The 14,697-nt window shown below is 49.2% G+C and overlaps 1 protein-coding gene across 3 annotated transcripts; it reads right to left on the bottom strand.

Annotated features, from left to right (window-relative positions):
• On the bottom strand, positions 1 to 14,573 carry NRIP3 (nuclear receptor interacting protein 3). Of its 3 annotated transcripts, none has more exons than XM_061462971.1 (7): positions 14,110 to 14,573; positions 7,326 to 7,505; positions 6,442 to 6,524; positions 4,100 to 4,239; positions 3,608 to 3,657; positions 3,412 to 3,509; positions 1 to 2,137 (listed from the first exon to the last, which is right to left on the bottom strand). In XM_061462971.1, exons 1-7 carry the CDS (start codon positions 14,554 to 14,556, stop codon positions 2,122 to 2,124), a joined length of 1,014 nt encoding a protein of 337 aa, XP_061318955.1. In that variant the 5' UTR covers positions 14,557 to 14,573; the 3' UTR covers positions 1 to 2,121. The 3 variants fall into 3 exon arrangements, with proteins under 3 accessions (XP_061318955.1, XP_061318954.1, XP_061318953.1); XM_061462970.1 differs by having other exon boundaries at positions 1 to 2,134; positions 3,608 to 3,660; positions 14,110 to 14,569; XM_061462969.1 differs by having other exon boundaries at positions 3,608 to 3,660; positions 14,110 to 14,568.
• Between the last annotated feature and the right edge of the window lie 124 nt (positions 14,574 to 14,697).

Below are 14,697 nucleotides of genomic sequence, written 5' to 3'. Positions count from 1 at the left end.
TAAACAGCAATAACAATGTAATTTTATTTAGATTTAATTTGACATGTAGCACAGTAATAAGCACAGAAAGAAAGAAGTACCAAAATACCAAACTCATAGCATAGAAAATAATCCAATATATTTCATATTTAGAGAAATATTTCTACCACACATCAGTGGGACTGCCCTGGGCAGCCCAACTCTGTAAATATATATATATATGTATATATTTATATAACTGTGTTATATAAAATACTGTATGTAGAGAAAGCACTGAAACTTATCACCAAAATAGAAAATAGCTCAAAGTACAGATAGTTCAGATTTGCTACTCACACCCGATATTGGAAAGAAGTTCAAACCCACTGCAGGAGATAAAGCTGCAGCTTAAATGCCATGGCAGGCATGAGATGACATTCCTGGGCACAGACTGACTAATGGGGGCAGGAGACTGGCTCCTGGGACATGCTCCAAATCTGAGCCGATGGCCATGAGGTGACAAGAGTTACTGGTCCTCACCCAGGACTGTCAAGACATCTCCTGAGTGGAAAATGCCAGTGACGATGTTAGTGGTTGCAGCTGATGCTACGCACCACGGGACACCTGGGTGAGCAATGCATTAATGTATGGGGGTGGGGGGGCTTTAAGCACATGAGTGGCAGTGTGGATCCCATGGGAGACTCGACAGCCCAGCTGAGCCAAGCTGCAGCCCGTGCCTGTGTGGGGCCAAAGGGCTTTTGATAAGGAAGAGCTGCTGGAGCAACGCTCCTGCAGTACACAGCTGGCCCTTGCAGATCCGGATGCAGCAGGACTGGCCATGGGCAGATACACATCATCGCAAGGATATTGTTCTGAGCTTTAAAGATGCCTCTTCAGCAGATGACAGTAATTAATTCACATTAGCCTTTAAAAATCTAGAAAGCTGCTTTTGTACCAGGCAAGGATCCCCCAGGCAATATGTTTGTTCTGGTCTGCAGGTGAACAGCACGTGAAGTAGCAATCCTACTGCTACATCACAGTAACATCAAGTTAAATGTCCTGGTAAAAGCTCCCACCTGCCCTGAGGGTGGCCAAGGTTAATGTTGTACTTAAGATCCCAGGAAATTTGTAAATAAATATAAAAAATATGGCATTTCTGGCAAGAACACTCAAATCCAACTAGAGTCAGCCTGCACCAGCACATAGCCCAGGTGCTGCTGGTGCTTCAGGTTGGATGCTGGGCAAGCAGGCAGGCACCAGTCCTGGCAGCAGGGGAGAACCGAGGGCACATTGGGGCCATTTGGTTCTGTACCTGCTGCTCTCTAGACAACATACTTTTGTGCTTAGTTGTTTCTTTTTGGCTCAATACAATGATTAACTGTCCCGACTGCTCCTGCTGGGAAGATAGCCAAGACCTGCCTGGAGGACCCCTCCTCAGGGGGTTTTGAACCCCAGCGAGGCAGTGCCATAATGGGCTGCCCCTTTGCTGCACCAACCCTGCAGCAGGCTGGGAACTATGGGAGATCACCCCAGGAGCCCTTCCAAACCCTGTTTCTGTGCTTCTGCCACACCACTGCAGGGAAGCCTATAATCCATTAATAATTCTGTAATTGCTCTTTCTCATCAAGCCAGCAGTTGCATCCCTAATTACATGGCAACAATACTATGCTAACAGGATGAGCTACAATTTCTAGGTGGTATTAGCATTCTTGTTTTACTCTGAGTAACTTCCTGGTAATGGCCATTTGAATGTGGCAGTATCAATTAAGTGAATATAAATGCTTAGCCCCTGGAAAAATCATTAATAAAAATTTCATTCAGATAGCCTCTAATCACAGCTAAATACAATTACCCATACGAGGCCACTATAAAAAGTATTTTTCTCATCAGAAGAAGTTCATAAGGTTTTCTCAACTGTTTGTAATAAAGAGGATGCTATATAGAAAAGTCCGGAAAATAAGCACACGTTTGTCTCTCAAAACCCATAGATAAACATGACAATATCTCTAAATAACTGGCTACTGAACAGGATTTCATTTAGCTCTAGTCAAGCTGTAGCCTGGTATAAATGGTTTCAAAGCAGCACACTGCTGTTTCATCTGGAACAGCTGCACAAGACTTTGATGTCAAGCTCTTGCATGGAGATGGTGTTTCAATTTCTCTTTACGCCTCCAAACTGCTGAAACAGGGAAAAAAAAAAAAAAGAAAAAAGACATTCAATAAAACAGACATTTTTCATGGGGGAAAAAAAAAACAAACAGCAAAATTAAAAATTTGGCCTTGAATGCAGTACCAAGAAACAATTCAGCACTGCAGTGATGACAGAACTACACTATGCCTCTCACATCCCTTTTTCAAAGGGGAGAGGGACAGCACCCTGTGATTTTGCACTGCAGCACAGTCTCCCTATGGTGCTGTACCAAGCACTCCCTGTCTCACACACTGGCAGTACCCGTGGCTGGTGCCTGTCCTGGGCATGCAGCGGGTGCACATGCGCTGTTGTCCTGACTCCCTGCACTAGCGTGCACATCCCTCCTGTAGTGTCCAAGGAGCATAAATACAATTACCTGAGGAAGGTCTGCTCCTTCCCTGCTCCTACCCAGGCTCCTGCTGCACAGGGGCTGCAGGATGTCAAAACTGAATGTGGCTGGTCATGATGGGCAGCTAAAGAAGGTGCTGTCCTGCATCATTTGCTAAAGATGCTTTGTTGTGCAGTGAGCAAACATGTTTTAAATGGCTGTGTCCATCCGTGAGCAACCACAAGTGCTGCCTGCAAAGCCAGAGAAGCACATAAGTGCAAATCCTCATCTCAGGGCTTAGTGAGAGGCAGGAGTCAGCCATACATCTCTTTTTCACGGTGCTCAGGGTGCAAGAGCCCTGTGTAGTGCCTGGAAGGAGGACTGCTGCCTGCCTGACTGCAGAGCCAGTCGTCACAAGCTACACACATTTAGGAGGTGCCAGAGAGGCACGAATGTGCACAGATTTCTCTTTCTGTAGGGAGATAAGGCTGAAACTGTCCCGTACATCAGGAGCAGGTGGCAGGAGTGCAGCCCCAGCGATGCTGGGGGAAGTGCCAACACTGTTACCTCCAGGCAGGATCTCTCTGTCTGCACTTCGCAAAACATTCATGTGGGTTGATCTGCCGTGCTCCATAAATCTTTTCCAGAAGAAGTTTTGTTTAGGAACACTCTCAGAGCAGCACTGATGGAGTTTTCCTGGTGACCTCCAAAAAGTACAATTCCTAAGGTGTTTCCCTGTGTCTTTTCAGACACCGCCTTTGCCGGAACAAAAGCAGCAAAAGGTGCAAAAGGCTGCTGAAAAAGCCAGGGGCTCAGTTTCAAAACTCAATGAGCTGCTGAGCTCTTGCTCGTCTGCAGTGAGGGTCTGGGGGCTCCTGTTCAGCCTTGGTAGGGGGCACTGCCATCCACATAGCTCACTCCCGAGACAACTTACTGCTCTCCCACCGCAACGCTGCCACTGCCAACAAACGGGATTTCTTCCCTGTCTGTCTTCCCCAGAATAAGATGGTGCTTCTCCATGTTTATGACACACTGTAGAGAATAGATGCTTTTAGGTAAGAGGGAAAACTGCAATTCACAGTGGTCCCAGCTCCCCCAGCATGGGTAAAAGCCTTGCTGTAAAACCCTACCTTCAGAGATTTCAGTGTTTGCAGCCCGAAGGAGAAGGGTTTCTCAGAGTCTTCTGAAAAACAGGAACATTTAAGTTTATACGTTCAAAACGCTTTCCCATGCTTTTTGTCAGTGACTCCCTCCTTCCTTCATGGTGGCTCTGCTAAACAGAACCCTGTTTATAAAGGGACTGAGTTACTCCAGAGGGGTACATGATCAAACAAGGACAAGTGGATATGCCTGTAGGGAGACATGGTGGTCTCTCCTCGCAGAGTGCAAGCCTGGTGCTGCCAGCACAGCCCTGTGAAAACAGCCATCCTCCCTCTCTCCATTTCTCCCTCCCTCCCTGCCTGTTTCTCTCCCACCCTCCTTCCATCTGAGGGGCCCTCAGGCGCTTGCGCTGCAGAAAATCAGTATTTCTATTTTAATTTCAACATGTTTCTGAAGCTTCATTTTCCCCTGGGTAGGAGGGAGTAGAGCCCCAGCCACATGAGGAGTACACTCACACTCACCCACGACAATGGCACTGCACTCCACGGGAACCGCTCCCACCGTGATGGCGAGGCTCTCGATCTGGCCGATCGCCCTCACCTCATGTGGCAATGGAAGCATCTCATCTTCATCAGGGAGTTCTTTGAGATGCTCCTTTAGCCTGCACATTGAAAACACTTCTGATATGACATGGACATGGTTCGGCTGCTACAGCAAGGGGCAAACAGGGTTTGGAAGTGCTCTTAGCTTGCTCATATTACCATGTCATTAGCAGAAAGCTGCTTCCTTGGAAGGTTGTCTGATGCTCTGCATACAGCCAGCAGCCTACACACATGTCAGACCATAGCACAACCCACGACACAGACCTGGGGCTGTGTCAGCCCTTGCCCAAGCAGAGCTCCTTACTGGATTTTGCTTTTTACCTGGGGAATCTTTTTTCCTACGTTTCCTCAAGACTTGGGGAAGCTGCTGATCCAAAATTGCTTCTAATGCAGTGCGGGTATAAGGAAGGGATACCATACCACCAACACCATGTCCCCCCCTCACAGCCAGGGCAGCATGCCCGAACCATGCTTGTTAGCAGGTGCTGCTGCTGGGTTTACTCAGAGGAAATAGGGACAGATCAATCATATTCAGCTCAAGACAAGAAAAAAGGGTGTCAGGGATATCTCAGGCACAGTTGTTTCTTCTATCTATGCCCCATGAGCTAGTCTGACAACACTGATTAATTATTCAGCTTAAGTTTCTCTTTTGAACTGAACAAGAACCTAATGGAAAGGCATTTCAAGGCAGTGATCTCTCCTTTGGATAAAAGCTGTATTGCTTTTTGGCTATTGGAAGAACCTTTGTGCTGAGCTGCATTGCAGCAGTGAGTGTGTGTGTCTGCCCATCCACCCTGGGGGGACCAGCTTCCTGTAGTCTTTATTTCCCCCCATTTGTCCCCACCTCAGGGAACAGGCCGTGACACTGGAGCCAGGACCTAAACAGTGCTCATGTACCAGCTACACCCACTCCTCCACAGGGGATTTCTTACACTGCAAGCAACCTCCAAGCTCCCCCCCTCTGCTTTCCTCCAAGGTGAGGGGAAGAGCTTGAACCACACTGTGACAAGGTGCAGAAAGACACTTGCAAGAGAAGGGAGGAACTGATCCTGTGCCTTGGGCACATGCCTGCTGCTTTTAGGTGTGGGGCCCCCAGAGACCCCAGCATCAGAGACCATCCCAGAGCTGCTGAGCCTCGGCTGCAGGCAGCAGCACCTGGCAAAGCCACTGTGAGGCCACCCCTGCCCTGGCAGGAGCTAGAGCACAATGGCCTAGCACGCCTCCGGCCTGCTGCTCTCCAGGCTGGATTTAAACAATGCTCGTGTTTTATCGCTGCCACACGCGAGAGACTGCGTTGAAGTAAAACATCCTGGAGCAGTGCCTGTTGTCACACGGGACCCACCGCAGCCATGGCAGGGTGAGCCAGGCATCAAAGCCCTGGTTTTGACCCACTTTGTTAATCTGACTTTATAGAGTCTGTCCCTGCAAACACAAGCAGCAAAGGAGCTGCAGGAAGCTGCCTGCAAGGCAGCCATGCCCGCTGCACACCTCAGCTGGCAGTGCGTGCAGCACAGCTCGTGACAAGTTTGCAGTAAGCACAGCCACCTTCCAGCCACTAGACACTGTTGTGCAAAGAAGTAATTACTGTCTGGGCAGAAAACAGGCACCATTAATCCAGGGCCATGCAGTAGTGCTCAGGGAGCAACTGTGATTGCGTTTTCTGTAATCACTGCAAGTCAGTGATAAAAAGCAATGTTTCCATGTGAATAAAGTGCCAAAATCTCCCTGATACTCTGTGAGCTTATGCCTGATCCTGCTCCTCAGAGATCAGTGGGAGTTTTGCTGCAAATGGCAGTCAGCTCTCTAGCACTACGTACATACACGGCCCTTCAACTGGGAGAAATTCATCATTGGGAGTAGCATCAGACACCAGATTTCAAGCACATGCAAGCACACAACTGCACAGCTGCCCTGGGGACACTGAAGACAGGGGTGTAAGGGTTGGGCAGCTACTTCTTGAGACACTGAATGACAGGCAGGCACTGAAAAGATGTAAATGCATCCAACCCTCTGAAAGGATTTACTCAAAGATGAATAGGTTGGCACAAGTGGCTTTCTTTTTCAGCTGCCTGCAAAGACATTTACGAATAAGCCAGGATTTGGATGTAACGGGAAGCTCAGGGGCTTGCCCAGGCACAGCCCAAAGCACTCCTTCCAGAATGGCCGTTGCTGGTGAGAGCAAAGCCCCAGCCACGGGAGCACTGCCTGTGCTGCCAGGTGCCATGAGTTCCCACAGAAGAGAAATCCAGCTGGATATTTACCCTAGCCTGTCCAGGCAAGAAGACGACATGAGGTTGTGCTGTGAGCCAGTGTCCACCACGGCCTTCAGCTCCTTCCCCGCACACTGCAAGAGCAAGCAGAGATGGGAGATAATGCATAGGATGCGGGATGAGCACAGGATATCTGGGATCTCTGCTGCACACACACCAGTGTCTGCTGAAATGCCAACATCTTGTGCCAGCCCATCTCCACTCCACCACACATTCGGTGCCCACAGGGTATCACCTCATCCACTCCAGGCACCCAAGAGATGTCTCTTAAGCTGCTTTTTGAATAACGTAGTGCTACTAAACAGCATGGCGTTGGGTCCTGATCCCTTCCCAGCAGCAGAAGGGGCAGCCCCAGGCAGGGGGAGATATTGTGGTGTGCAGAAAATACAAAGGAGAGTGGGGGTAAAAATACAAAGGAGAGTGGGGGTAAGGAGGAGAAATATGAAATTACTCCTGGGAAAAGCAAAGAGGAATGGCGCTTGAAGAAAACAAAATGGCTGTGAGCACAGGGATTCACCGTCAATAATTACTCCTCAACATTTCAGCATGTTGCCCCAGCCTGGCTACTCCCTCTGCCCTGATGTCCAAGGGAAGACGTCCATCAGACCAGTTTTCCCTGTGCTACCCAGGTGGGTGTCTGTGCCTCAGCAGCCCTGAACCACAGAGGGAGAGCACCCACACAGCTGTGACAACCCTGATGGAGGGCAACCCTGACTGGGAAACACAGCACCATAGAATCACAAAATGGTTTGGCTCGACAGGGACCTTGAAGACCATCCAGTTCCAACCCCTGCCACAGGAGGGAAAAGTTGAGAATGAGAGCACAGCAATAAACCTGGCAGGTGGGGAAAGGGTGTCTGGGGAGGGACTATTACCTGGCAGCTCACCACTATGAGCTCCTCGTCCTCGGTTTTCCCTGAGCTGCCCCCTTTGGTTTGGTTCAGCTTGTTGGTCTGCGCTGAGGTATCACTCTTTGGAGCCCAGCTGCTGCGGCTGCTTCGTAACTTTGATAGATTTGTCTCCATGAGGCGCTTCTGCAGGATATTATGTGGTTGCTTTAAGAAACAAACACACAGAGAAGAGCAGGGTGAAGTCAGAGGAAAGCCACAAAGTGACCTGCATTGCCAGACTGCTTGTGGGGCCCCTGGGCCAGTGCTGTGCCTATGGGAGGGTTGCCCTAAAGTCTCCCTGCTGCCCAGACTATGTTTACTCTTCCTAGACTACATCTATGTGCTCTCCTGCCAGCTCTGCCTTACCTGGCTTTGACTAAAGGGAACTGCTTCATATTGGCGAGGGAATAATCCATTCAGAATATTAACTAGAATTTGGAGGGATGCCTTTCCTTTTCCAAACTCAAGGTTTGATTTCTACATGAAATCAAAGGCCAAATCAGGCTTTTCCAAGTGGTGTTTCAGCCCAAACAGCTGTAATTGCCTATCATCTGTTGATAAAGACATGGAGAATCCTGCAGTGATGTGAAAAGCTAAGAGATAACAAACTGCCATTCCACCCAAGTATGGAAAACGTGTGTGGACTTACTGAATGAACAGACGCTTACATTGAGCACTGGTATTGCTGGCATAGGAATTACTTGTGTCCAGCCTCCACCTCTGGCAATGCTTTCGGTGTGAATTCACCCAGAATTTAAGAAGCTGATTTGTTTGTCTATGCATTGGCTCTTTACAGGTGCACGTGAACAAGGCACAGCTCCAAGAAGAGAGCTACAGATGGTGTCTTCTGTCAGATCTGGTCAGAATTCGGTCTCGAATTGCCCTGCATCCCTTTCCTCTCCCCCACCCCCATTTGTATTTAACTGCTAAGGGTGAGTAAGTGGGCCCAATCCTGAGTGACATGCCATGAGAGGAAAAGGAGAGGAGAGGAAGGGGGTAAGATCAGCCAAGGTAGGTAGGTATTCTCCCAGGAATCCCCAGCCGTTCATGTGGCTGCTTCTCACTTTCTCTGTCATTTCCACTTGCTCTGTGAGAAGCACGTTGCCTCTCAAAATCTCCTCCAACTGCTTTCCCAAAAGCCTTTTTATGTTCAGTGTTTGTCATGGATGGATGCACGTACTGCGCTGGAGGTGAAATGACTGCTTGATTATCTGCTCATTTCTCTGCCTGGCTAATCTCACACACACACCCCATTACTGCCCTTTCCTTCCAATACTCCACACCGAGACCTTCTTACGGGCTTATTCCTGAATTTTTGCATCCATATTAAATATGCCCATGTCCTGTGTATCTGCAGGGACATCTGAACCACCAAACTTCTTCATCCTGAGGGAATTTCAGTGGCATCAGGATAACTTTGAAAACCTCAGACCATGGCTCCCTGAGGTGGCCAGCCTGCACCTCTGTGTGCAGTGCGGTGCCTCATCTTTAAAAGAATCTGTGCGGCACATTAAATAGCAGCACTTACAGCAGGCTAATGCAACTTGGCATCATCCTAAAATAACTGCAACCACGTTAGTGCTTCAGATCCTGCTGTAGGCGTAACACGGGCGGTTAAGCTGGACCTGACTGATCAGATTGGGTAGATGCAGCCAACACCAGTGGTCACCAGGACACACAATCTTCTTTTTTCCCCACTTTTCACCATTCTTACTTCTGCATAAAACCTGCGGCTTGAAAGGAAATAGAATTTGATGACCATTTTCAGTCACAGGTGCTATGTGTGACCAGCATGCCAGAGAGCACATCCTCCCAGCACCAGGAAGAGATCAGATCCGACACTGTCTTGCCTCCTTCACGTACAAAGAGCAACAAAGCTCCAGCACTTCTCTGGCAACCGCTGCCTTCCCACTGAGACTGAACAGCAGAAACCAGTATCAGTTAAGTAGATTAAAGGCAGGCACACTGGCTCCACAGTGGACCCTGTGCTGAGGGACAAGCAAATCACTTTAGAAGCGAGGACTCCACAGCATGAGGCAGAGGCTGTAGGTGCACAGTCAGCATTGTAATCCACCTCAAGGCTCCTCACCTACGCAAAAATGCTTAGGACTGCTGACAGCGTGTGACATGTCCTTCTTACCCTTTGTGTTTGCCTGAAACTGAGGCACACATCTGGAGGAATAATTCTTCATCAAAAAAACCCAGAGTACGGGATAGGGACTGGGGAAGCAGATGGGTGAAGTTCCCAGCTGGCCAGAAGGCAGCCAGTCACGTAGTGGTCACCTCCCTCATACCCAGCCCTGCTGAGCTAGGACCCATTTCTGAATGGCACCATCCAGGGCAGTCTGGGTGCTCTTCTGATCTGATGGGCTTCAATCACATTGCCAGACACCTGTGAAAGGACAAGCTGGAGAAGAGCAAGTCACTAGCACACACATCATTGCTATTTGATCTGTCACCTGCCCTTGATTTAAACCTAAATGTTTTTTACTATGTGTTCTCCTATGGGTTGTTAACCAGTTACATATGTGGATTTCCTCAGGCCCTGGTTTTATGAATCCTAAATGGGACACATGACTGAAAGAAAAAAGTCCAGCACTCAGCAAACGTGAGTTACCACCACAATGGGATTGTCTTTTCTTGACACTTTCTCTTCTGAAAACCACAGCAAATCCTGCCTGTGGGGGGACAAATGTTGCTTATGTGGTGCTCCAGTACAAAAATAATCCAGCAAGAGGGGGCTGAAAAGGTTCCCTGAAGCACCATCCTGTCTCAGGCTATTAATTACTTTGCTTTAACTTGTATTTCCCTCAACTCTCATGTGCAACAGAGTGAGGGTTGTTAGTCACGGAGATGACTCAAGTGATGGATACGTACTCAGTGAACAGATAATGTGCCAGGGGACATTTACAAGCACACATTTTGCTGGAAAGCTATAAGCAGACCACAGCTGGGAGGGGGGGAAAGGAGGAAAACTGCCCTGTGACTGCGATGGGGAAGGCAGATGTGATCTCCATCTGGCATGGGCTGGCCACAGAGCCAGGACCAGTGCTTGAAGTAACCTGGATTACCTGGCATTTTCTTCCTGTGCACTGCACCAAACTGTCCAGTCTTCTAAAACAAATAGAATGTTACATTCCATTGTGTGAGTGCAAAACAAATAAGTTATTTCCTAGCATCATTCAGCACAATGCAAATACAAACCAGGACTTTCATCATAAGGGGTCTCCCTTTCCATCCCTGAGACATTGCAAAAACCTGTAATCCCCTGAAAAAGTCACCATAAGAGACTGAAAGGAGCGGAGACAACAACTACTGCTGAACCCAATTACCACTGTCTGTCAAACCCACAAGTAACTCCGTGCTGTTTCGTTCCTCTCTAATTTATAAGGAAGCTCATCACTGCAGCTTGCAGCATCCTTCTTGCTGGAAGGCTTCCAATTGTTTTGGCTTCTGGATCTGGGGATAAAGAAACCCGTCAATAACAGTTTTAGTCAGGTGCAGGTGAAAGCCAGGGAAGGTGCCAGCTCCTCCCCTACCCAAACCCATGTTGAGAGGTTTGTGCTCTCTTCTGTACCTCGACAGTAGGAAAAAGGAGTTTTAACGCACCAGTGGAGCCCATCCCAAGAAATGATTAATTACTCTCTCTTCTTCCTATTCTTCATCCAAATTCACCTGTTCCACAAGCAGCCCATGTTTGCGTGCTGTCAGCCCCTCACGCAGGGGGACAAGATGGGACAGGAGATGTCCCCTGCTGTTCAGCACCCCCTTGGGTGCCCAGGCAGCTGCCAGGTTCTCAAAATCTTTTTGTTGTCATTTATTTCTATTTATAACTTTACTTCCCAGCTTGTAAAGCGATGGGGGATTGTTCCAGGGAAAGCCCCCCCAGCCAGTCTGGCAGCTCTCGGGTTGAGGGTGAAGTGTCAGAGCATAAGGAGGAGCTGCCAACAGCCAGCACATCCTGCCCAAGGGGTCTGGGGTCACAGTTACAGTGCCAGGAAGACCAAATCCCACCTAACCACCATCCTGTGCCAGTTGTCTGGGCTTCAAGGAGGAGGCTGGCAGTGAGGCACCAAAACAGAACCATTTCTGCTCTGTACATCTAGCCCCACATTTGCCAAATCCAGTGTATGCTATGCTATAGTTTGGTCTTATCCTAGGCTAACTGGAATACATATAGGGAGCAAGGAACTAGAAGAGCTCTGTCCAACCCAGAATAATGCACTGAAAACTACCTGCCTATATGGGGCATCACCAGGACAGATGCTTCAAGAGAGGAATAAAGGCACAGAAGGTGGGGACACCAGCACAGCCACCACAGTGACCTACTGCCTCCTCACTGTGCACAGCACTCCCTGCACTGCTGCCACAAAGAAAGGGATTTCTCCCTAGATTGGAGCGGTCACTGCCAGCTGTCACCCTGACAGATGAGACCTGTCCTCACCTGTCCCTGTCTCTGGAAGCTGTTACCTCCTCTCTTCCCTGAGAGAGGTCACTGGAAAACCCCCATGGGAAACCCTGCATCAGTAACATCAATCACATCAAAAGCCCTTCACCCACGTCACCACAGCTGTCACACAGCTTTATACATGAAAACGTGCTGCTCTGATAGCAGGTGTGCAGGTACTCACAGGAAAGACATGCAGACACTCTGGGCAAAGGCCCCTGATGCTCAGGGCCTCCAGACCACGCAGATGAAAGCCTCTGGTTTGGGACCATGCCAAGGTGGAGTCCCACATTTGGAGGCTCTTGGTGCTTCTCCAGTCTCAAAGATGCACAACCTCCCACTCATCCTGGGGAAAACTCTGACTTCCAGTTAGTCATGGCACCAGGACCCACACGGTGGGTCGTCTTGAGGCAATGCTCATCATTGTCCTGCCCACGTGGAGCATGAGCATAGAAGTGCTGGCAGTGTGGCTCAGCTGCAACACGACCCACTGCAACAACTCTGGAATTCATGGCATCACCTCTGGGGTTGGGGGAATGGGCTAGTATTGTCACTTTGGGGGCTCCCCATGCATCCCATGATGGGGAGCATCATGCCCCCTCCCAGGGGCAGGAGGCTGTAGCCAAGCTGAGCCCTTGGTGTGCCCACTGTCCCATCACCCCTTACTGTGGCATAGGACAAGAAGGGTTCTGCAGTGGGGTGGCCTGTACCAGCTTGGTTCTCACCCCATCCCTGGCCAGAGACACACCACCTGCCGGGCAGGCAGCGTGCCTCTGCCACGCTGCACCTCCTTGTTGTCCCTGGATCAGGAGCTGACGACTCCCCAGGGCCCCTGCACCTCCCTGGAGAGGACACCCTCCCCACCCCCACCCCCACCCCACAGACCCTCCTGGCAGGGGCTGTGGTTGCAGCAGGTATGATGCTGCAGGCACAGCTCAGATAGTGCGGGCACGGGAGGAAACCTCGATGACCTTCCCATGAACAGGGCTGTCACGAGGAGCCTTGCGCTCTGCCTCTGCCACCAGCACCAAACCTGGTCCTCACTGCCACAGGGACAAGGGCTTCATTGCTCAGTGCCCCTGGCTCCTGCTACCTGTTGCCCCTCTGCTCTGCAGAGCAGAACCCCCAGTCCTCAGGGCTCCAACCCTGCACACTGTGGGTCACTGAACCACGGCATGTTATTTAGACTATTAGAATAGTAATAACGCCACTATCGCACTCTGAACAGCACTTTGTAGCTCACAAGTAGAGAGTTGGCATTCATGGTGACCAGGAACACTCCCTTTGAGCCCTTCCCTGGGCAGGAGCTTCACTCCCTACAACTGCAAAACATTTGCGATGTCAAAACCAATCAATCACCTCCAAGCGGACTGCAGAGAACAGCCAATTCATTGCACTTAGCCAGGCAGAGCCAAGCCTAGCCCAGCTGAGCAGGAAGGCTGTGACAGAACAGAAATACACCACTAAAAATAAGAAGATTCACTTTTTTCAATGAACCTGTATGAAGTATTGAGCAAATCAAATATTGTGTGTTACAAGGTGCAAGAATTTTGCAACAATTGGAAAAAAAACCAAAAACACAAAGGAGCTTTCCTGGGCAGGATGTGTTTTCTAAATTTTGCTCCTTACATCAAAACTTTTGGTATTACATTGAAGTATCATTTGCCATTAGAGAAAGCTCAAACATTTGCACAGGTGAGCATTTAGAAATGCTCTCCAGCCCTAGGACATGATGAAGAATATCACGTAGAACATCATATGTCAGCTACAGGATCACATGGACCATTGCATATGTAAGTATTTAAAACCTAGAATTATGTATCTTCATTTGAAACCCCCAAATACGCATCAGCCTTTATCAAAGTGTAATCTTAGCAGGTTCACATTTTGAAGTACTAGTGACTGCACTTTACTGGATCTTTTCTGATTATATGTTGCATGTACATACGCATCACAGGCAAACATATGTGTATAGATGTATGTATTACATGAAGCCATTTTGATTTACTCTGATTCAGAGAGAATTTTGTACTGAAAACAGTACCCCATTTTCGTGTAAATGGGATAAAAGAATTAAAAGCTCTCAGACCCAAGTGTCAGCCATCTGAAAGCACCTCCTGGCAAAAAGCACCCTGGTGATAACTAGTGTCGTATTTCTACTCCCTTCCTTTTACATAGAAAAGCCTCATTTCTCTTTTATCAATTTCCACGAACAATCAACTTCTCCTCCTGACAGAAAAACACCACAAAGATAACAAAACACAGACATTGCCCTACCCGCTTCTTAAGCCTCTTTCCAGCAAACACAATAGAAAGCCTTACAGTATCTTTGGAAGTGCCCAGCTTCTTCAGCCCATCCAGAGGGAGGAGATCTGCAGAATCCTTGTGAATAAACTGAACCGCCTGCTTCACCCTCCTCTGCTGGCGGAGAGATGCCGCTTCCCTGATCTCCACTTCTTTCCTGCTCGGCTCTGTCAGGATACCCGAGTAAAACATCTTTCCGCCCGCGCACAGCTCACTTCCCGAGGATGTGCCTCTCACAGAGACGGAGCTGGGGAGATGCTCTGTCGCCTGCGCTTTATAACCAGAGCCTGGTGACGTCTGGAGACCCGCAGGTACTTCCAGCCAGCGCAGCCGAGTAAAGGAGGGGGTGGGCTCCTTGCTATAGGTCGCACAAACAACGGCGGGTAAGCTCAGGCTCGGTCTGACGAATAAATCAGAGCCGCTCCTCTCCGCTGCCTCTCCTGAAGTGAGATCAGCCGCAGGCATCCAACAGCTCTCAAAGCCCCCAGCAGCCTCACTGGCAGGAAAGACAATGCTGGAGCGCTGGAGCAGACAGCCCCAGGGACCAGCACACCTCCCAGCCAGCCACTGCAGGCACAGCTTCTTTGGGTCTGGACAGGGAGTCCG

This window comes from Pezoporus flaviventris, unplaced genomic scaffold (genome assembly GCF_033815535.1).
Source record: "Pezoporus flaviventris isolate CSIRO_AGI_PZ_B2104156 unplaced genomic scaffold, CSIRO_AGI_Pfla_v1 ptg000036l, whole genome shotgun sequence".
Classification (NCBI taxonomy): Eukaryota; Metazoa; Chordata; class Aves; order Psittaciformes; family Psittacidae; genus Pezoporus; species Pezoporus flaviventris.
This window is presented reverse-complemented; position numbering and strand designations above follow the sequence as displayed.

Bases quoted from the DNA above. Each gene is read 5' to 3' on its own strand.
- NRIP3 (XM_061462969.1), bottom strand. From the start codon at position 14,556: ATGCCTGCGGCTGATCTCACTTCAGGAGAGGCAGCGGAGAGGAGCGGC. The intron at 6,525-7,325 runs GTAATAGTCCCT...TTGCTCTTGCAG, and splicing joins TCATAGTGGTGAGCTGCCAG to TGTGCGGGGAAGGAGCTGAA. The intron at 4,240-6,441 runs GTAAATATCCAG...TTCAATGTGCAG, and splicing joins TCTTGCCTGGACAGGCTAGG to GCTAAAGGAGCATCTCAAAG.